At 36.8% G+C, this 23,881-nt stretch overlaps 1 protein-coding gene across 1 annotated transcript in view; it reads left to right on the forward strand.

The window, feature by feature from the left end:
- Positions 1-332: 332 nt before the first annotated feature.
- LOC141512683 (uricase-like) overlaps positions 333-23,881 on the forward strand; it is a 120,699-nt gene continuing 97,150 nt past the window's right edge. The window contains exon 1 of the mRNA XM_074221801.1: positions 333-438. Coding sequence (XP_074077902.1) covers positions 388-438 — 51 coding nt within the window. The 5' untranslated portion in view covers positions 333-387. The remainder of the gene's footprint in view (positions 439-23,881) is intronic.

A 23,881-nucleotide genomic window follows, 5' to 3' on the forward strand; every position in this document is an offset into this window, starting at 1 on the left:
CAGTCTTTTTGACTCAATGATACAATTATTAATCATTCTATTCATTTCTATTGACTAAGACAGAGAAGGAAACAGGTAGCTGGAATTCAGCTATGTTTTACTTTTTGGATATTGCTTCAGTTATTGTTCAACCTTTTAAGTCTGAGTTTCCATATTTGCTGTCATTTCTTTGATGCCATAGATAATTTTTTTCACAACCTTATATCCTCATAACTTTGCTTCCCTGAGGCAAACAGAGATGTCATGAACCTGATGAAACACTCAGGTTTCTGACCCACCCTTGGAAAGGTGCGCCACCCAGAACACTATGAAAAGAAACCTGTCACTTGCTGCAGCCCGAATGTCTTCAGTGCTTGGCTGAGTTGAAGACTGAACTTGCAATATATCATGGAATCCAGAAGGTCAGACTGCAAAGAGCCTACTGTGGATCTCCTAGGAGTAAGTTTTCAGCTAGAATACTATTTTTATTTTATGAAGAATTCAAAATGAAAAATATTGGCATTAACATGAAATCTTCATTATGGGTTTAGCTGGTCTTTTTTTTTTAATTATAAAGCTTGATGTGGAAATATAAAGTCACTAAAACTTAGGATTGGACCATCCAAGGTGATCATTGATAGGTACCTTTTTCTTTTCTTTTCCTGAGAGATTCTTTGGTGAGTCTCATAGCAAGTTCACCTTATTGAATTAAAAGAAAACATTCACTTCTTAGACTTCTACCCTAATATGTGGTTTCCCAGCATGTGACCAGGAGAAGGGAGTGGATTTAGCATTTTGGAGAAGTTCAAGAAGGATTAACCAATACAGAAATGAATCATTGCTTTTAGGCTTTTCTCTAATCATAGACTATCTTATTTTTAATGTATTTAGCTGGCTCCTAGGGTAAATTACCCCTGTTGTTTTTATTAAGGAGAGAACTTTCAATGGAGAATGCTACCATATAGCTTCCTAAAACACATATTAAAGCAAGGGTATATTAGGTGCATTAGACCAAGAATTAAGCTCAGTATAAAAGTTTTATATATAATACATGCCCTTCTGAAAAGGGTTTTGTGGAGGACTTGGCTAACATGAATATCAGCAGGAGGTATATTTCTTTATGTTCTGAATTTGCAGTTGTTTTTGTCTATCAAATTGTTTTTAGTCCCTAAAGGGTTTTTTGGTTAATTTCATCTTTTTTAGACTAAACTTTTTATATAGAAGGCAGAGAGACTCTAACATAATAATGATGATGATGATGCTAATAATCCTCCATATTTATGTAGTGATGAACTCTGAGGGATTCCAAAAGTACTTGTAAAGTTGGTCTTATTACATTTCAGATCATTTCTGTGACCTGAAGTAAAAGTTCTCCCCTTAAAGTATCATACTTATGGCTCTAAAGAATATTGATATCGACATATAGTTATACTGATGCCTCTTCAAATAGGGATATGTATAGGTATAGGCATAGATAAAGGCATTGAAATAGGCATAGGTATAGTTTATAGGCATAGGTATGAGTACAGATTTTTTTAAGTATAGACTTAATTTCTTTGTTATATAATTTCATTGTTATATAATCCTTCTAAAGAAGACACGTTCCAATCCAATGCAGATTAACACCTTCTCTGCAATTAAAAATCTTAGATTGTTTCCTATATGTTAGAGGGATTTTGAATGCAGTTTTTCTTTATCAGACTTACGATTTCTTTGACATGGGGAACTCTTAGATAAGGAAACTCCCTCTGCTAATGTTGGTTGGCATCTTTTCTGCAATTCATAATAATAGAGTTGACTAAATAATTCATTAACTTTCCCCTGAGTCACTCAGTAAGAGTCAGAAATGGGTGTTGAAGCTGGGCAAACCACTCTAGTATCTTTGCCAACAAAACTTCACATGGGGTCCCAGAGTTAGACATCCCTGAAAGATGACTGAATGATTGAATTGAACTCTGAAGCCAGCTCTCGAAGTATTACTCCATCCTTTGTCCTGTAAGTTCATTGCTGCACTCACTGCTGAGTAAGGAAAGTCCTTTTACCAGTGTAGGTTAGCAATTATCTTACAGATTAGAGAAGTAGTGATTGCACTAAGAGGTTAAGTAACTTACTGTGGTTGTGTTTTTAGAATGTAGGATCATAAATTTATAGTTGGAAGGGATCTCAAGAACATTTAGCCCAAACTCCTTATTTAATAGATAAGGAATTGAAGTCTAAAGAAGCAGTGACATCTCAAAGGTCACATAGTGGTAGGTGGTAGAACTGCGTTCTGGAGTGTCAGAATCAGATTAGAGTGACCTAACTCTAAATTGACTCTCAATCCACTAAGCCATGATGCTTGTTACACACACACACACACACACACACACACACACACACACACACACACACACAGAGAGAGAGGCAATACTAGGGAACACTAAGATAGATAAATATTGTGGAAATGCAAAGGCAGTACTAGCCTCTGATCCAATTTGACAAAGCCTCTGCCAGAATTCTGGCTATTTAAAGTTTGTAATTGGTGTTCTTGGATTCTGGCTTCCTTCTCTCCAAATGTATTTGGAGGAAATGGAATCAAAGATGGGTCTAGGGTGACATGATTAGATGTCTCCATTAGCCCTCTTTCTCTTCTCTGGTTTTTCCCCCCTTCCTCTTTGACAGAGTGGGATCAGAGATGGCAGCAAATAGACATAGCACCCAATTTTGGTTAGGGCCAGGCTTGGTGGAGAGGTTGTTATTATCCCCATTTTGTAGTTTGGGAAGCCAAGATTTCTGAGCACCAGTGAATTATCCAGGGTTATACTATCAGAGGCAATGGAAAGAGAAGCTCTAGCTATTATACTATGCCATAAAATGCAAGTAAAACAGACTCATACTTTCATGTCATGGGGTTGAAGTGTGTTATGGGATTTTATTTTACAACTTAAATCCAGTATATAAATCTCTCAGATCAGTGAGACATTTCTGTTGTTACTCAGGCTGAGTTCACCTAAGGCAAGCATTTCTAAATTATAGTATGTTGTTTGGGTCAAATTGTCTTTTCTCTCCTTTGTACCCTTAAGAATCTTAGAATCACTGAAATCTATCTCTGAAAGGTCTCTTAAAGACCATCCAAACCAACCTTTCTATTTTATAGAGTCTCTGAGGGGCTATGTGACTTGGCCAGGGTCTCATAGCTAATTGGTAGTTACCTGTCTAAACTAGCAAACTAGATAGAGTGTTAAAGATTAGGTAACAAAGGAGCAGAAGAATTTATCCACTAATGACCATTTAATAGACTGGAGTCTGTAAAATTTTTCCTCATTATAAATTTCTTCTTTATTATTATCACCACCCTTGTTGTTATTGTTGAAAGAAGAGGGGAAGTAGAAATCATAAAACCAAGGGTGTCAGCATTCAACACTTAGTAGACGCTTATTATGTATAAAGTATTAGGCTAAGTGCTGACAGTCCCAAGTCAAATTTTTTTTAAAAATGAAAGTACCTGACCACAAGGAATTTCTGTTCAGATCCTGCTAAGGTTCTGCTGCCAACATCCCAAAGAATCTTAGAATCTGAGAGAAAGAAGAGACAGACTAAAGCTAATCATGTTTCAAACTGATTTGTCTAATAGTAGAAAATCATCTAGTCTGTCATTCCCATGAATCTTTCATTTCTCTGGGTATGTTGATATGCTCAGGTACTTCTACTGATTCCCAACTTCTCTATTTCTATTGAGAAACATTTCTCTAGTCCCCCAGATTTGCAACTGGAAATCAGAATGGACATCTTGGGCATATCCAGTCAATTTCCATGAAGTCTTGTTGGTTTTTCCTCCATATTATCAGTCCCTTCTTGCCCCTCACACATCATTATTCTAGTTCTATTTCTCATCAACTTTTACAGAGATAATTCAAGTTGTTTTCTAGTAAGTCTTTCTATTTCAAGTCTCTTTCCTTTCCAAATCATCCTCTAAACAGCTGCCAATGGGATATTCCTAAAGTATGGACTTGATCTCTCCATTCCCCTACTCAAAATGCCTATTGTCTTCTAGTTAAAGTATAATTTCCTCTGTTGGACACTTAAAATCTTTCAAAATAGATCACTAACCTACCATTCTGGGCTTATTTTCCTATTCGTTTTTCTCAGAAACTCTGCTTTCCAGGAAAGCTGTGGTTCCTAGATTTAACATTCCAGTTCCTGTCTCCACATCTTTGGTCTAGTTTATTCCTACTGTTTGGAATACACTTCTGGCTTATAGAAACCATAACATGCTTCAAAACTCAGTTTGGATGCCAAGAAACCTACTGAATCCCTCATTACTAGCATCTCCCCTTGAGAAATTAAATTTATTGATATATATTTTACATATTGACTTGTGACCGTATTTTCTCCTAATAGAATGTAAACTCCTTGAAGGCAGAAGTTGTTTTATTTTTGTCTTGGTATGGCCAGGATCTCACAGTGCCTAATTCATAGTTAGGCACATAGTAAATGATGTCCCTGGATTATTCCTTGCTAAATCTTTTGTTTCCTATTGTTCGACCCACACATGGCTTGGATATCACTTGGAGGAAAGAATTGTTCTTCTCATAGAGGAAATGAGTCCTGTCTCCATTATACTTTCTTGACTTCCCTTGTAAAATCATATTGATTGTTCACCTCAAATTGTAAAGAAGGTCAAGAGAAAAAAAAGGAAAAAACAAGAACAGAAAGGTAAGAAGGCAATACAGTTTACTTTTGAAATTCAACAGCAAGATGGTGAATTTATGGGATAATCCTATGGGAAAATAGCTTTTATTCAGGAATGCTGACCTTATATTCCCTTTAATGGTGTCCCACTTGGAGCCTAACTTGGAAATTTCTTTGTGTATTTCTCAATGAATTAACCACATTGGCTAGTGCAGACAGACTCTAAGGCAGGCAGTCTATCATACAATAGCCACCAGGATGGCACATGGTGCCCTTCACTCTCTAAGCATTGGGAATGTAAAAAAAAGACAAAAATTAATCCTGGCTCTCAGGAAGACACAAGATGAGTGGAGACAACATACAAACAACTAGGTAAAAATGAGCTATGCACAAGATAAATTAGAGATAACTAATAGAAGGAAAACACTAACTTTAAGGGGATCAGAGGGATCTTATATGGTACTTAAAGGATGATAGAAAATTAGGAGACAGATAAAGAAAGTATGAGGGACGTCCAATAACAATCCCCAGCAAGAAAGTTTGTGTCAATGAATCACAGTGTTCATGAGGGTAAAATGTAAAAGATTGGAAAGCAAGGGAGGCAGTGTAATTCATGAAAGGCTTTGAAAGTAAGCAAGGGATTTTATATTTGATCCTAGAGGTGAAAGGGTACCACTGGAGTTTATTGGGTAGGGGAGTGGCATGGTTAAACATACACTTTCAGAGATAGGTCACTTTGACAGCTGAACAAAGAATGAATAAGAGTGTAAAGAGACAAGGCAGGAAGAACAGCTAGTTAGTTATGTAATAATCTAGACATGAGATGATGAGGGCATGCACCCAGGGGAGTAGCAGTGAAGAGGTTGAATCTATAAGAAATATTATAAAGGTAAAATCAATAAGACTTGGCAACAGATTAGATAAGAGGAGTGAGAGAGAGAATGAAGAGGCAAAAATGGCAATTAGGTTGGTAAGCTGTGCAATTGGAGGATGGTATCTTCCACAACAATAGAAAGGTAAGGAAGTGGGTAGAATTTTAAGAGAAAGATAATAAGTTTGGATTTAGACATGTGATGTCTATGGAACATCCAGTTTGCAGTGTCTAATAGGCAGATGGGTTTGCCTTCAATTCTTGGTAGAATTCTAGAATATATTATTAAGGAGATGTTTAGTGAATATGTAGAAAAGGAAGGAAGAAATATTTATTAAGAATGTTCTTTATTAAGAATGGCTAGTGCTAGACTAAACTAATTTCCTCTTTTGATAGAGTTACCAGAATAGAAGATCACTGCCACGCTCTAGATATGGTTCATCTAAAACAAAGCAAAGCAATTGGCAAAGTCTCTCAAGCCATTCTAATGCAGAAGATGGAACTATGTAGTTTAGCAGGTTAGACCAAGTATATGTTGACCCCAAAAGCAAATTCAGGATCAGAATCAATAAGGTTAAAAAAACCAAAACCAAACCCAAAATCTCTCACAAAGTAAAAAAGCCAATCAAAGAAACATATGCAGTTCTCCAGGTTCTTGCACATGGGGACACACCCAGGTTGATAAACAAAGCCTCAATGGGAATAAACAGTTTGTTGAGCTTTAAAAGCTACAACTTCTCATCAATACTGGCTTATATAGGATTTAGCAAAAAGCTGGCCTTAATGCCTTTAGCCTAGCTTCCTTCTTCCAGGTCTCCATGACTAAAGGCTCTGCATACATTTTAAATCATTAATGACATTTTGCCTATTCAGCCCCTTAGGATCCAAAACCTGGGCAGGGATGAATAATGCCTAAAACAGCAGGACAATTAGGTAGATTAGAAACTGGTTGAATGATTAGAACCAAAGAGCAATCATTAGTGGTTCAATGTCAACTTGTTGAAAGGTCTCCAGTAAAATTCTCTAGGGATCTGGGATCTGTGCTTGACCTGGGGGTTATTTGAATTTTTTGATCAATGTTTTTGATAAAGGAATAGATAGCATGCTTATCAAACTTGAAGATGATGCAAACCTGGGAGGAATGGCTTATACTATGAATAAGAAAATCAGAAATATGTAGGAATCACCTAGTCATAACCACCTCATTTTACAGAAGCGGCACTTAAGGTCTATAAAAGTGAAGTTACCTGCCCCAGATCACACAGGCAATAAATGGCAGAGTTGATTACAACTCAGGTCCTCTGACTCCAAATCTACCAAGCCTCTAGAGCTTGACAGTCTAGAATGCTGGGTCAAACTGGACAAATTCAATTCAGTACAATAGGGATAACTATGAAGACACAAAATCATAGAATTATAGATCTTTAGAATTGTAAGACAGACATCTAATCTAACCCATATATGAAGGAAACCATACTCTGCAATACCTGACTGCAGTCATTTAGCCTTTCCTTGATGTCTAAGAAAGGAGAATCTATCTCCCTTGCCTTGCAAAGGCAAATCATTCCCCTTTTGGACAACTTAATTTGTGTATAACTCAAAGATTTTTAGACAAGAGGGTAAGCATGTAAGTGGGTATTTATGGAAATTCTCTCAGTCAAAATATTGCTGAATCAGGGAGGCTAGGTGGCGTAGTGGATAAAGCACCAGCCTTGGAGTCAGGAGTACCTGGGTTCAAATCTGGTCTCAGACACTTAATAATTACCTAGCTGTGTGGCCTTGGGCAAGCCACTTAACCCCATTTGCCTTCCAAACAAAAAAAAAACCTAAAAAAACCCCCCAAATATTGCTGAATCAAAAAGGTTAGAGATTTTTTCTTATGCTTTTGATGTCTTCTCTTCTTTCAGAAACTTGCATGTTATTCTCTTAAAGCCTTCATATTGTCTACAATGCAGACTACATGTGCATATGTCTCCATATATTTATAGATAGAAATAGATAAGTACATAGATAATGAATAGCTATCTATATAGTTAGAGATAAATGAATAGATAAGTAGATGGAAGGAAGGATAGATGGATGGATAGATATGTTTCATACATTCATTCTGGCTACTTTTGTGATATTTATTCTCTTTTGTTCCATTTCTGCATCTGAGGACCTGAGGAATGACCATGGTGGGTCCAAATGTGTGGGTTCTTTTATCCTTGAGGGAAAAAAGAGTTTACTAATTTTTTTTCAGTCTTTCCCATTTTTCATATTTGCAATTTTTCCTTCTATTTTCACTTGTGAATACCCTTAGAGTGATTTTGCTTAGTTGGATATATTGTAATTTATATGGAAAGTAGCCATAAGGGGAACTCTAGAGCCTGGGAAAGGCTTCTGGAAGAATTAATATTGTAATCCTATGTTGTCTTTGTTGGCTACCTCTCTCTGTTAGGCAAGTAAGCTATTTGCTGACTAAGACAATTTTTGGACTCTTGATTTATTGGTAGATTAGACATCTGAATGAAATGATTATAGTTGGTGTCTATATTAGTTCTATTGTCTATTTCCTCCTTTTTAAAATTTTCAACTACCTACTTAAATAATTTGAGTTTAATTGCATATCCCATGTCTTTTTCTCATAATTATTCTATCTTGTGTAAGAGCTTTTCTTTTTACAAATACTGATAATTTTGATGAGTACATGATCTGATGTTACCTAAACAGTTGACTTGAGTATAACTCCTTTATCAATAGTAAAACTTTCTGTCTATTAAAATGAAGCCTAGTCCATTCTTATGGTGTCATTTGTTGCTTTTCATGTTCAGTGCCTACCAGTTTCATTTTAAAGGGGAGTAGTCATGATAAGTTTTAGGCTTCCATCAGATTCCTATTTCTTTGTTCTTTCTCATTTTTTTCTTAAAATAAATATATTTCTTCTTATCTTCACTTTTTCTCACCATTATACTGAAGTCCACAAAACTCAAGAGTGCATGGTGATTTGATTTTGAAGTTTGCATTGAGTTCTTTGTAGAATTTCTTTTCAACTTTAGCAATAGACACTGGAGTACATATTAGTGTAGTAATATTTATGGCAGTCTTTTTTAGTCAGTTAGAAGCTAAGCTAAGCAATGGGAATACAAAAAAAGTCCAAAAAATGTCCATGTCCTCAGGGAGCTCACAGATTAATGGGAAAGACAATATACAACCAGCTACATGAAAGCACACTATATTCAAGAATAACTGGAAATATTCAATAAAGAGAAGGCATTGGAATTAAGGGTGATGAGAAAGGTTTCCTGTAGAAAGTGAGAGCTTAATTAGAATTTGAAGGAATTCAGGGAAGCCAGGAGACAGAGATGAAGAGGGAGAGAATTCCAGGTATTGGACATAGCCAGTGAAAATGCTCACAGTTGGAAGATGGAGCTTCTAGTTCAAGGAACAGCTAATATTTATTATTATTATTGCAATATGTGATAATCAAATGTCACATGACAAGAAGTCTCTGGGCTTATGATCAAATTCATTCACTAACTCTTTTTTTAGTCTATCTGTGAGCCATCCTTCCATTTAGCGGCAAATACTTTCTTTTGCTTCCATTTATAGAATGAATGACATAAAATTCGCCTAAAATATGTCTGAGAATAGATAAATATTAAATTTAAAAAATATATCTGTTCATTGGTCTTTGGACTACTTGGAGTCATCATTAAAGCATTTAACTTTAAGAAGTTGATGATGACTGTGGTTGATATTGCCTGAGACATCAGGGTGGGTTGACAATGTGCCACTGGAGTTCAAGGTTCAGAATTACTGTAAGGGCTATGTGGACATGGTGCAAACTATCTCTGTGAGGCATGGCAGGGTCCAAGGAATAAAGGTGTACCTGTAGTATCAAAATATTCTTTGGGATACCATCTTGCCTCCCCAGGTCTTTTTCTAGACTATCTGTTACTATGCAATACTAAAGGAGGGGTGTAGCAATGGGGGTATCCTGGCAGTGGCAGTATCTGAGTTTGAAGCAAGAACCTCTTCAACAACTTCATCAATTATAGCAGGGATTTTTAAACTTTTTTTTAGTTTCCTGACTCCTTTGTCAGTCTATTGAAACCTATAGATCCTTTCTCAGAATTGTTTTTAAATGCATAAAATGAAATACATAGGATCTGAAAGAAAATCAAATTTATTGAAATGTGGTCATTAAATATTGAAACAAAAAATCCATCTATTGGAGTGTCTATGGGCCCTAGGCTAAGATTGCCTGATATTGTAGCTTTCAGCAGTTTCAAACTTTTTGGTCTTAGGATCCTTTATATTCTTCAAATTATTGAAAATCTCCTTCCCTACAAAAACATTTTGGTTTTTGTGGGCTACAAATTTTACCACAATAGAAATGAAAAACTCAAAATTATTTTGAATATAGTTATAACCCAAAAGACTCTCTGAAAAGATCTTATGAAGTGGAAGGTAGATTCTGAACCAAACATTAAGAACTGCAAATCTATAGTATGGGAAGGGAAGAGAATGTGCCAGGCATATTTGATGCTCACAACAAACTGAAAAATTAAATACTTGTTTATATTGTCATTTTACAGTTGAAGAAATCAAAATTAAGTGATTTTCCCAGGGTCAGTTCAGGGGGTTTGAGGGGGTTATATTTGACTTTTCATGACCCTATTTGGGTTTTTTTGGCAAAGATATTAGAGAGGTTTGCCATTTTATTCTCCAGGTTGTTTTACAGATGAGAAAACTAAGCCAAACAGGATTAAGTGAATTGCCCAGGGTTACATAACTCAAATCTTCCTGAGTCCAGGTTCTATCCATTGCACTTCCTCCCATAACCTCTATATACATCAATATGGGAACATGATCCAAACTGAGTCGTCAGCTGTGGAAATTACTTTAACTCAAGGATTTTACATTTGGAGTAACAACAGTCAAATTGAAGTTTGTTGGTGGCATAAAATCTTTGTTTTCTTGGTATTCCTTTCTTATAGGCAGGTAAATAGCACCATGAACGGAGAACTGAACCTCAATAAGTTCAAACATGTTCTCAGATACTGGATGTAATTGTAAAACGATGCTATTAATAATACTTGCCTCAGGGTTGTTGTGAGAGTCAAATGAGATAAGAATGGCACATAGTAAGTCATTGATGTATGTTTCTTTCTTACCACTTTAAATTATTTTCTTTGTATTTGTATATATTTTGTAAATAGTTATATGTATATGTAGAGTCTCCTCTGATAGAATAAGTTTCTTGAAGTCAGAGACTTTTATTTTTGTCCTTATTTCCCTTTTAACTAGGACAGTGTGTGGCATATAATAAATGCTTGCTAATTGACTCAGATATGATTTGGATTAGATGGGCCCTAAGGTACTTTTTAAACTTGAAATTCTATGGTTCTTGGAGATTCTTGAGTTTCTTGAAGAATATCCTGAAGAATGTAGGACACCAGGACAACAGCTACTCTGTAAAAGATGGAGGCCTTTTCCCAGAAGACTCTTATAGACTGCAACTTTAAGCTTCCACTGGGGGGGCGGCTAGGTGGCATAGTGGATAAAGCACCAGCTTTGGAGTTAGGAGCAACTGGGTTCAATTCCGGCCTCAGACACTTAATAATTACCTAGCTGTGTAGCCTTGGGCAAGCCACTTAACTCCATTTGCCTTGCAAAAAAAACCAAAACCAAAACCAAAACCTAAAAAAAGAAACTTTCACTGAAAGCTAAGGTGAATCATTTTTAAAAGAAGGGGAAAAAAGACAGATATCTCTATACTTAACCAGTCATTAATCAATGAGTATTTATTAATCATTTACTATGTCCTAGACACTAGAAATATGAAGACAAAAGAACAGTTCCTGTTCTCAGTAAGCTTATATTAAATTTGTGGGTATCATATTTCTCTAATAGGTTATAAATGAATATATTGTAATGCCCTATGATTATTGTTCTGCTTATAAGATTGTGTTTTGCATTTTTTTTTGTCAAGCGAGATTATGAGGGTATTTTGAATCTTGTTTATTTTTTGCCAATATTTTTAGTGTGAGAAGTTTTTCCAAAATTAGCTATAATATAAGGATTCTACTCTAATTAGATCAGAATTTGAAGTAATAAAAAATGTAAACAAACAGTAAGGCAGACTGTGGAAAATGGATTTTTAAATTAAAGCTATTCTTCGACATTTCTATTTCCATAAGAATGTCCAGACACTTTTAATAGAACAACGTTTTGGGGGTTTCAGTACACAAAATGGATTACAGCTGAAAGCTGACACAATGTTCTTCAGAGCAAAATTGGGATTATTCAGAGTTTGATTGAATGTCTTGTAATATGAAATACCCTTAAGGCTTTTAAAAGTCTCTCTCATAGTCAACAGAATAGATAACCGGAAAGAAATGACTTTATTGGAAGAATCTTTAAATTAAAAGTAGGAAGTAATGGAATTAAAGGGTCTGAGTTTCCTCTCCTAACTCCACAGGGTGTCACATCTGGAGCTGCTGAAGGGAAAGAAAGAACTATGCCTCCATTGTTCCCAAGGACTGTGTTGACACATTTTCCTGCCCCCTTCCCGATTCGTCAAAGAATCATAAGATCATAGAATGCTGGAAGTTGAAATCTGAAAGGGTACCAAATTCAACCCCTTCGTTTTATGATAGAAAACTAAGTTTCAGAGAGAGTAAAATCACTTGACCAGGGTTATATGGTTAAGAAGGACAAAACTCAGGTTTTCCTAACTCCAAGCCGACTTTTCTTTTTTTTTTTATTAGTGCCTACTATATGCCAAGGAAATTCAGATACTAATTCAAAAATGAAATGACTTCTGCCTTGAGGAGGTTGTATTCAAGTTGAGGAGCCATATATAAGAATTTGCGAAACATATACAAACTAATAATGGGGTTGGGAACAAGACCCTAGCCTCCATGGAGAGTCTTGAAAGAAGGTGACCCTTGAAGTCTTGAAGGAAACAATGGTTCTAATGGGGCAAGTTGAGGAGGAAATGCAGATGATCATTTATGATAGACAGTCTGGCGTCCCTCTTAAAGATCAGAGAATTATGCTTATTCTTTGTCAACTTTTGAGTACCAGCAGCACAATATTAAAAAAATACAAATGAGATCTAATATTGCCATGGAGATTGATCTCATCCCAGTTTTTATATAGAAAATATTCTACAAGTTCACAAGAGACAAAGCAGAAACAAAAGTAGGAGTACATATGAAATCTTATCTGCTCCTTCCTCTATTGACCCATTGCCGGAAGTTCTTAGGATTCACATGGATCAATTCCTCAATCAGTAAATATATATTAAGCACCTACTATGTATGGAGTCCAGAATTTTAATAAGACATAGGTCATAGAGTTTACAATCTAATAGAAAGAGAAGATATAACACAAATACTGTAATGAAAGATATTACATACTGGATACATTAGGTAGTTATAGAATCCAAGTGTTTTGTGAGTATTAATTTGAGGTTTGAGGAAGAAGGACTTATTTTCATAAAGAATCAATCAATAAAACAACTACCATTTATAAAATGACCATGTAGGGGCAGCTAGGTGGCACAATGGATAGACCACTGGCACTGGTGTCAGGAGGACCTGAGTTTGAATTTGACCTCAGATACTTAATAATTACCTAACTGTGTGACATTGGGAAAGTCTAACCCAATTGCCTTGTAAAAAAAACAAAAACAAAACTAAAATGACCATGTTGTACACCGTTCTTATTGCTTGAAATATGAAGTCAAAATCCTCTGTCCTCAAAGGGCTTTCATTCTATGGGGAGTGGAGCAGAGATTACAACACATCACTAGATCATGCATATGGAGCTGCATTGGACTTCAGAAGGTAACCCTACTAACTTGATCAATAAGAAAGTGAGGTTCTGGGATCCAGGGAGTGTCTGAACTAAAATTACATGGTAATATCAGTGTCTTCTGGTTCATACTTAGGCTTCCTTTGATTTGATTATGCTGCCTCCTTTACAGATGAATAAATAGAAGATATATTATGTATATATATATATATATGTGTGTGTGTGTGTGTGTGTATATATATATATATATATATATATATGTATATGTGTGATTTTTTTTTAGGTTTTTTTAGGGTTTTTTTCTTGCAAGGCAAACAGGGTTAAGTGGCTTGCCCAAGGCTACACAGCTAGGTAACTATTAAGTGTCTGAGACCGGATTTGAACCCAGATACTCCTGACTCCAGGGCTGGTGCTTTATCCACTAGGCCACCTAGCCGTCCCCCTATATATGATTTTTAAGGGGAATTGGAGGCACTGAATAACCAGGACAGTCAGGAAAAAGGTAGCATTTGAGTTAAGGAATTACATCCATGTGTAATCATCCTGGAAGGTTAAGATAGAATCATATTGGAAAAGTTTTTAAGCCCTCCACAGAAGAATTTGGATTTTAACCTAGGAGTAAGGGAGAACAATACATGTAAAGTTTTTCTTTCCATTCTCTTTGTCTTTCCTGTGAGGCAACTGCAAAGATTTGAGGACCTCTATTCATACACAATAGAAAAAAGAGTTTCGTTGAACCCCAGTGGAATTCCCAGTATCCTGTGTTGTTAACCTTCTTTGAATTTGTCTTTTGTAAATCAAATATGGTACATATTATTCTTGGGTCTAAAGAGTTTCCTATAATCTCCCTTCCATGTAACTGAATTAAAATGAGTGGAAGTTGGATATGGGAGAGAGGAAGAACTGAGAAAGAATCATCATTGTTGGACCTAGGTCTTTATGAATTTGCTGCTACAAAATTAGGAAGAGGGTCAATAAAGTCCCTGTGCTTCTTCCCCAATAACCCACTCCTGAGGTAACCATAAGTGGTCCAGGGACCTGTATCCGAAGCTTCTTGGTTCTGACTCCAGTTGCTTAGATCGCCCTTCGAGAAAGCCATATTTCACTTACTTTCATTTGTTAATTATTTGTGCTGAATGAGCAATGAGAATTCACACTTAGATGAGAGGGAAACACGGCAAGAGGGATGAGAAAGGGCCACCAAGTATGGCATGATTTGGAAATGACTATGAATAATGTGGTAGTCTCATTCTGGGCAAGATAAAACTTTTCTTTCAGATTCCAGGGTACCAGGGGTGAATCCTTGGATTCTAGTATAAGGAGAATGAAGAGGATAAAGATGATAAGTTTGATGTCCCTGTGAGGTTGGTGACATCAAGCATTTATTAATACATACTATGTCCTAGGCACTAAATATTAGGGCTGGTTGGTTGGTTGGTTGGGTCGTGCGCTTTATTCTCAAAGAAGACCAAAACTATATCATTATGCTGGTGACAAGCTACAGTGTATCTGACTGTGACTGATCAGACCAATAAAAGCTTGAAGTGTTCTGCCACAGGTCAAGCACAAATAGTACATGTGAATCCCTGGAAAGGGTTCTTAAATCTCAAATCTTGGAGGTTCAAAAAATAGTTCATTCCCTCAAAGAGTTCACAATCTAGTGGAACCTAATTATCCCCATTTCACTTCCTCTAACTCAGAGGATTTTTATCAGGGTTATTCAGCTAGTGACTGAGGTAGGATTTGAACCCAGGTTTCCCTGATTCCAGGTTCTACTATATCAGGTTATCTCTTGTATAAGAAGCAATGGTACAGACAATTTCAAACAAAAAAAAAATAGTCAGAGAAGTCTTGCATGTGTGTTTAGGGGTCTATTTTATGATTATTCCTCCAGTCACCTCTTCAATTAATTATTTTTCACTTAAGGCTGATATTAAAACAACTTTTTGTGCCCTGATCATATACCTATTTAGTGATAGGAGTAAATTAGCTCAGAATTGGGATGTGAGACAGAGTCTCACCTAGTCAATGATGAATATTTCACTACATTTTCTAGTGGGTAGATAATAGATAAATCATATGGGGAATAATGACAAGCTGACTAGACAAGCCAACTCTAGTACCTTATCTACATGGAATGTTTCTCTTGTAATCTCCTTAGCAAATGCTGTCATCACTTTTATTGCTGAGACTGCTAATAAGATATTGATGGGCCAGAGGAAGGAAACCTTTAGTTTTTGCCATTAACAACTGCCGACAAAGCATTTAAAACCTCCCCAGTTAGGTGTAAAATTAGTAGCAAAATTGGCTTCCTACTGAAACAAGTTTAACACTTGAAAAAGTTGTTCAATTTCCATAGCAGTAAAAATGGGCACACTTTAAAAAAAAAAAAACCCATTGCTTTGAAAAAAATGCTCTCTCTAAAATGAGTTTCCTTGAGAGGCAGGGGTTCAGACCTGTGATTTCATTGGTCTGAAGAAGTCCCAGTGAGGAAACTCCCCTTCCACCAATGTAGAACAGACCCTGTTATATAACTCTCTGGTTTCTGAGAGTCACCTTGCTCACTTAGACTTTCTGCCACCTGCCCAAGATCATGCATCAGTTTTCTTCAAGAACAAAGGATGAACAACAGTCAATATGCATCAGAAGAAGGTTTAGAACCCAGGTCTTCTTCACTAACTTCAAGGTCAGCTCTTGATCTTGTCTCTTTTTGAGAATTTTGGCTGAGAAAAATTCACACTTAGAAATGACCCAATTGGTTTAAATGGCTTTGACTGAGTAGAACTTAAATCATTGCCTCCATTTGTTTGAAGAAGTAGAGGCCTAATCCAGGTCTACTCAACACTGCCCTTATGTATAATATGTTACCGTCCACTTTAATTATCATATCTTCTCTGAATTCAGGGATTACATGTTAAAGGATGGAGTTGTGTGGCTCAAGAAAATGCTGACAAATAGTAGTAGAGAAGGTTGGATAAGTTTGGTGTGACTATTATGGAGAGCAACCAAATGAAGGTTAAGGACATTGGACTTGATTAGCGGTAGACATTATATGCTTCTAAATTGTGAATGATGAATTAAAATAGCTTTGCCGAATTTTTATTGATAGCAAGATACATGAAGATTGAACTGGAAAGACTTTGGACAGGGAGATTAATTAAGAATCTATTTTACAGAAAGTTGGCTGGGAAAAGGTAAGGGTACAAAAAGAAGGAATATTCTAAAGGAAGATATGATAAGGCTATGTCTCTGACTATGGTTGATAAGTAGAAGGAAAAGAATAGAAGATTCAAAAATTTAGAACTTGGAGGACATTGGGAAAAATGTGGAAAGATTAAGAGAAATGAGGAAATTGAGTCTGGAAACCTATTTCTGGAGGGAGACTGATGGGTTCAGTTCAGGTATGTAGAAAAGATTCTTGAGATGTGTAATTGAAAATACTGAGTAAGCAATTGAAATGAATAGTTTTGTTGTTCACTCACTTCTGTTATGTGTCATTCTTCATGACCCCATTTGGGGTTTTCTTCACAAAAAAAGAAGGAAAGGAAAGGAAAGGGAAGGGAAGGGAAGAGAAGGGAAGGGAAGGGAAGGGAAGGGAAGGGAAGGGAAGGGAAGGGAAGGGAAGGGAAGGGAAGGGAAGGGAAGGGAAAGGAAGGAAAGGAAAGGAAAGGAAAGGGGAAAAAGGAAGGAAAAACTCAGGCTGACACTTTTCAAGCTACAATTGCCTCAGTGTGGGGACTGAGGGACTATCTAAATGTAAATTAAGTTAACCAGGAGTAAATGAAAGAACCCAAGAAACTATGTGCTTTCCCCCTAAGTAAACATGGTTTTGTATTTTCACCTCATGGACTAAGCTAAATTAAACTTTCTGCTTGAAGTCTCCTCAGTTATCTCTTTCTTGTCCCAAATTGTTTTAGACAGTGTGTGTATGTGTGTGTGTGTGTGTGTGTGTGTGTGTGTGTGTGTGTGTGTATGTGTGTGTTGCAGTGAAGTTGTATCCATAAGACCATGTGTGATATCCAATTTAGACTTTTAAAAAATATCATAAACACAGACCTAGTTTTTAGGCCAAATACCCACTTGGCAATAACCAAATAGGGATTAGATGATCTGGTGTCTGGAGACCAGAGAGGTGATAGGAAATTCACTCTGGCAAATCACAGTTTTTGTGCTGGTCAAAATCTGAAGTGAGAATCGAGAAAGGATTGGCTTCCTTGCAAAACAACAGGAAAGTGCTTTTCCCCCCAATCTCAAAGGAAAGGAGGATGTTTTTGCACAGTTCTGTTTTTATGAGAAATGTTTCAGACTTGAGAATGCTGAAATAAAAGTCAAACTTGGTTGGCCTTTTAGTGCAGTCTAACATCTGAAGCTTTTGAAATTCTCTTGCTAGTCTGAGGGAGAACTTAGTACTCTGTTGGAAGCTGTTATTAGACTTGTCACTGTTGGGTGGGGAGGGGACCCTTTCACCTTCAAACCAAGATAAAAGGATGAATCTACTGATAAGCAGAGTTCATAGAAAAATGGAAATCTTTTGGGTGATCTAGTTAAGGTCTCATTTCCTGTTGTTACAGTCTTATCCAACTCTTCAAGACCCTGTTTGAGGTTTCCTTAACAGAGATACTAGAATGGTTTGCCATTTCCTTCTTCAGTTCATTTGACAGATTAGGAAACTGAGGCAACCAGGGTTTACACAGCTAGTAAATGTTTGTGATTGGATTTGAATTCAGAAAGGTGACTGGGCCTGTCACCACTTTGCTGCACCTCTCTCTCTTGGTAGTTGAGATTCCTCAAAGTGAATGGGTCATGGGACTGGGGATAGAGGAAGGTTTCAAGGAAGAAGGAAGGAGAGAGGAGGATGGAATGGCTTCTAGAATCAAAAGGTCTATGATACTTAGTGCGTTATGATCTTGAGCAAGTCTCTTAGCTTGGCATCTCAATTTCTCCATCTGCAAGATGAGGAGGTGGGACTAGAAAATGTCTGAAGACCCTTCAACTTCTGGATCTGTGATGGGTTGATTTTGATGGCCTTGAAGAGAAGAAGAGTTTGAATAGAAAAAGACTAAGAAGGCTTGGTTTCCTAAGAGTCTCAAGGCGGAGATTTATCCCTTTGGTTGGAATAGTATTTATGGAGAGGAGAGTGAGAAACTTCTCCCTGGTTTTATTCATCGCACATAAATCCCTCCTATTGCCTGAATGAAAAAAAAAACTCACCAGATGAAGCCCAGACCCCTTTAGGAAGGACACCTAGTGAACTGGGTGGGCTCTCTGAACAAATCTAGAAAAACCTTCCTCTCCAGTTAGCCTTGAACTTGTGGTCAGTAGGGGGCGCACTGACCTTTAAATTTTGAGCAGTTCCCTGGCCACTGCTGGCCTTTTAAGAGAAAGTCCTAGACTCAGGAGAGAAACAACCACTATACAATAGGTACTTAAGCCTGCCCACACCGATGGCAATGCTTTTGAAAAATAACCACTCTGATAGTTTAAAAAAAATGAATCCCTGGTTCAGTGTAAGAGTCCACTCCTACATAAGACCTTATCTGATTTCTCCCTTCTCTCTCTCTCTTGCCCCACCCTGAAGTTATCCTGTATTGGCTTTGTTAGTGGTTACATTTACAGTATTTATCTGTGGGCATATTATTTCCTCTATTAGAATGTAAATCTTATGAAGACAGAGACTTAGTTGCTTTGACTTTCTTTACCCAGTTCTTAACCCAATGCTTCAGCCATGGAAGGCATCAAATAGATACTTGATGAATGACTGAAGTTCTCCTTAATAAAAACTGGATGATATTTCCCTAGGGAAAAGGTCCTTTTTCCTCCATAGTCAAGTTTTTTTGGTCATATTCTTTTTTGGAAAAGGAAATGTGCAGTCTTGAAAATGATTGTGTGGGTGGCTAGGTGGTGCAGTGGATAGAGCACTGGCCCTGGAGTCAGCAGTATCTGGGTTCAAATTAGGCCTCAGACACTTAATAATTACCTAGCTGTGTGGCCTTGGGCAAGCCACTTAACCCCATTGCCTTGCAAAAAAAAAAAAAACAAACTAAAAGGAAAAAAAATGATTGTGAAACATCAACCCTATCCCCTTCCTTTCATTCCCCACTTCCCATCCAGACAACAGCAGAATGATTTTATCGATTCAGTCAAATAATTGATTGAGGTGATAGGAGTAAAAAAAAAAAAGACCCAGCCACCTTAAGTTTCTGATCATGAGCCTTATTGGAACTGACTGAGCAAGAGCTCACAGGATTAGAAAGAGGGTGGGAAGAGTGGTCTAGATGGTGTCTATATATATATATTTATTTTGTATATATCGTACACAATATAACAAAAATGTTGGATAATTCATTTCCTTAGATCCTAAATTTCCTTTTTTGTAAAAAAGTAAAAGTGTGATCTAAGTAGTGATCATTTAGAATTTGAAGGAATATTAGGAGTCATCTTATCCAACAGGGTCAAACTCAAAGAGAAACAGAAGCTACTAATAGGTGCATAAGGATCTCTGTAGGGCTACAGAGTGATTTTGTCTTAAAATGTAATGGTGTCTATGTTTTGTTCTTATTTTATTTATTTTGTTAAATATTTCCCAATTCTATTTTAATTGGATTCAACCTGCACACAGGCTTCATGTTTGACATTTGCAATCTAGTTCAATTGCTATGTCAGGGCCCTATTTCACAGGTTTCTGAGATGATTTAGACAGAGAATAGATGTCAGAAAATAGAAAAGAATAGATTATTGAACAAATGGATGTTATATTGGTCTCTAGTATCTCCAGCTTCTTTCCAGTTCTACCTCCTACAGACAGTCTACTCTGTCCTCCTCCATACTATACATTTCCTTGACTGGTATTTTGAGTTATTTATCTATGTACATGTTGACTCTTTCCCACTTCCCAATAGAAGATAAGAAGGTAAGGAATTTGTATTTCATGACATGTTATAATTGGAATCTGGAAGACCTGGGCTCCAGCCCCACCTCAAACATATACTACCCATGTGATTGAGGAAGTTACTTTATCACTATCTGCCTCAGTTTCCTCATCTGGATCTAAATCTATGATCTTATGTATTTACTTATGGATGTACATTTTATTTTGTGATAGAAACTCCTCAATAGTCAATTTAATAGCTAATATCTGGCAATTATATAATGCTTTGAGATTTATGTAAAGCACTGCTTATATACTATCTTCTTCACACTGACCCTGTAAGGGTTTTGTTGTTCAGTCATTTCAGCAATTTTTGACTCTTCCTGACCTCATTTGGGGTTTTCTTGGTGAAGATCCTAAGATGGCTTGCCATTTCTTTCTCCAGTTCATTTTACAGGTGAGGAAACTGAGGCAAGCAGAACTTACATGCCTGGCTTAGGGTCACTATCTAGCAAATGTCCAAAGTCACATTTGAATTCAGGTCTTTGTGGCTTTAAAACAAGAAGACTCCCTACCTAGCTGTGCTATTTTTGGATGGATTTTTTTTTGGTTGCTTTTTTTAAAATTTTATATTCCCAGTATCTAGAATGGGGGCTGCCACATAGAAAGTACTTAATACATATTTGAATAGGTAAAAGGGAATAGTACCTATACTTTAGGAGATCTCTGATCTCATCAATATGGAGATGTCCCTCATGGTACATCTCCTAATCTACTCAAGATGTTTCATTCTGTATGATTCTAGTCTATGATCTCCCATAGATCATCCACATTATTCCAAAAGACTACCTCTAGGATTTTTCTTGTGAATATTAGGGCAAAACTTGTGTGGTTCATATATTACCTCTGGTTCCTCTTTTTAGCTGAGTTTTCCTCACTGACATTCCTTCAGCTACTTTTTGTGTGGAGATTATCAGTGAAAAGATGTACGATTAATGCTTATAAAAAGAAATATAATTCACCTACAGAGAGTAACAATAAAAGTAACACTGTCTGGGACTTTTAAAATTATGTTTTTGCTGTTTGTCTTCCCTCAATGGCAAGGATAAGCTGACACATACTCTCTACCATCTACCATATGAAAGCAAAGTGTAAGGATGCTTCAAATAGAATTCCCATGATGCATATAGTCCCTTGCTTTGAAAACCAATATTTAATTCACCCATCTCCTGTCTCATCTGGACTCTGAAAGGCAACTTTCCATCAAGAGTTCTTATATAATAACACTTTAAAAGAAAAAAGATGAAAAATAAAAAAATAATTTAATGTGCACATGGCTTAAAAATAAAGGCAAGGCCATTTGGACATAAAACAAATATTTTCATTGCATTCACTGTATTTCAAAAAATGTTCAAAACTTGCAGTTCATCTATTTTCTCTGGTGACATCAATTAATTTGACAGGTGGTGCCACTCATAAAAAAAAGTGAAAAGTGAATTTTAAAGGCATGCTATTTTTAAGTAAAAAATCTTTCTTTTCTTTCTTTTTTTAAAAGCCAACTCATTCTTCTATTATAAAAAAGCAGCCTTATTGACATCAATTTCCATGGTTGCTTAGCTCAGTTGGTAGGAGTGTAGCATTAATGAGACCAAGGGACTCAGTTGAACCCCTGTGTTGACCAGTTAGCTTTTGTCTGTTCCATGGCCCTTGACTGAGCCTGAAAATTCTTACTGCTGATTGGAAGGGGAGCTGGGCAACAGGATATATAGAGAGATTAGGACAAATCCATCACTACCCACCGGAGAAAAGACTGGAAGTACAGATCTCACCAAAGATTTGTCAGTGGTGTCATCTTCCTATCCGAAGCCTGGCACATTCAGAGAAAGAGTTAATATTTGCATTGTACTTTCTAATAGATATGTAGCCCATCTTTATGAGGGCATCTTTCTTCTGCACTCTCTTATTTCTTCCCAGAACTGCACATCCTGAGGATCATAATTTAAAGCCAGAAGGGAATGTAGAAGTCATTGAATCTACCTTCTCTTGTTTTATATATAGCAAAGGAACTGAGGACCAGTGAGAGTAAAGGACTAAGTGATACAATCCATCAAATGCCAGGTTTAGAGTCAGGAAGACCTGAGTTCAAATCCAACATTAGACACAATCTGATTTACCCTGGGGCAATCACTTGATTTATTTGCCTCAGTTTCTTCAACTATAAAATGAGAATAAAAATAGTAACCTCCCTCCAAAAGTTGCAATGAGGATGAAATATTTGTAAAGGATTTGGCACATGGTAGATACCGTATAAATGCTAGTTATTATTACTGTTAAGTGACTTGCCATGGTTAATAGTGTGATTATAGGGAGTGGATTTAAATTCCATGTCCTTTACAATTCCAGTTTTCTCTCCATTCTGTTATATGATACAAGAATAAGCACCTGGAACAGTTTAATCAAGATCTGCCAGTTTGGCAGAAGAACCATGCAGATGTTATGCATGATCATAAAGAGACAGCCACTATGTAATGTACCATGTGATGAACACCTTGCTTGATGATGAGCTCCTTATCTCTCTGTCTCCTTAGTGTCCAAGGGTTGTGTTAAGGTCATGGGGGTTCAGAAAACACGAAAGATCTGAAGGAGCACAGCTAGAGGAGAAATGGAATTGGCCAACTGGGATCACTTAACAAGAATGGCCTGAAAAGTATATAAAAAAAGTTGTGCCCTCACCGTTAACTTGAAGGCAGTTGGTTTTTGGAGCTGGAGCAGATGTTGTTGAGGTGGTTCTATCATGGTGTTCTCCATGAAACTTCAGCGATTGGGTTTGGGGAGAGAAATTACAGATGTGAGCCAAGAATACAGGAAATGACTGACTCAAAATGCAAGTAAATTCAGCAAGTATTTACCGAGAAACTCCTCTGGGCATGACAATGTAAAAAGGAGAGATGATAATTAAAATTAATTTCCTCAAAATCTTACAGTCTAGTAGGAGGGCTGTATGGGGGGATAATGAATTAGATAGGAAGTGGTACCAGATGATTTCCAAGGTCCCTTATAGGTTTTTTGTTGTTGTTCAATTATTTCAGTCATGGCCAACTCTTCATGTCTCCCTATTGGAATTTTCTTGGCAAAGAAACTAGAGTGGTTTGTCATTTCCTTCTCCAGCTCACTTTTGCAGATGAAGAAACTAAGGCAAATAAGATGAAGTGATTTGTTCAAGGTCACACAGTTAATAAGTATCTGAGACCAGATATGAATTCAGGAAGATGAGTTTTCCGGCCTCCAGATCTGAGCCTCTAGCCAATGAATCATCTAGCTGCCTTATAGGCTCAGAGTATAACAGATTTAGGGTTGGAAAGGACTTTAGAAGTCAGACCAAGAGAAACCAAACGACTTGCCCAGGGTCACATAGATATAGTTAAATATCTGAGGCAGGATTTGAATCTTGATCTTTCTGACTCTTAAGCTCTGTCAATGCATCACATAGACTCTCAACTTTAAGATCCTCTGACTCTATGGAAGTGTAAGATATCTGAAGTTATTTCTTCAATATTTATTCTTTGCAGAATAACATTTGCTGAACAGGGTTCTCCATTGGTACACTGATTCAATGGTTAATTATAATGCGAAGAAGGAATATCCTGAGTTTTCTAAAACTGCCTGAATGGAAGCTCTACAAGGTC

Source organism: Macrotis lagotis, chromosome 2, assembly GCF_037893015.1.
Source record: "Macrotis lagotis isolate mMagLag1 chromosome 2, bilby.v1.9.chrom.fasta, whole genome shotgun sequence".
Lineage (NCBI taxonomy): Eukaryota > Metazoa > Chordata > Mammalia > Peramelemorphia > Peramelidae > Macrotis > Macrotis lagotis.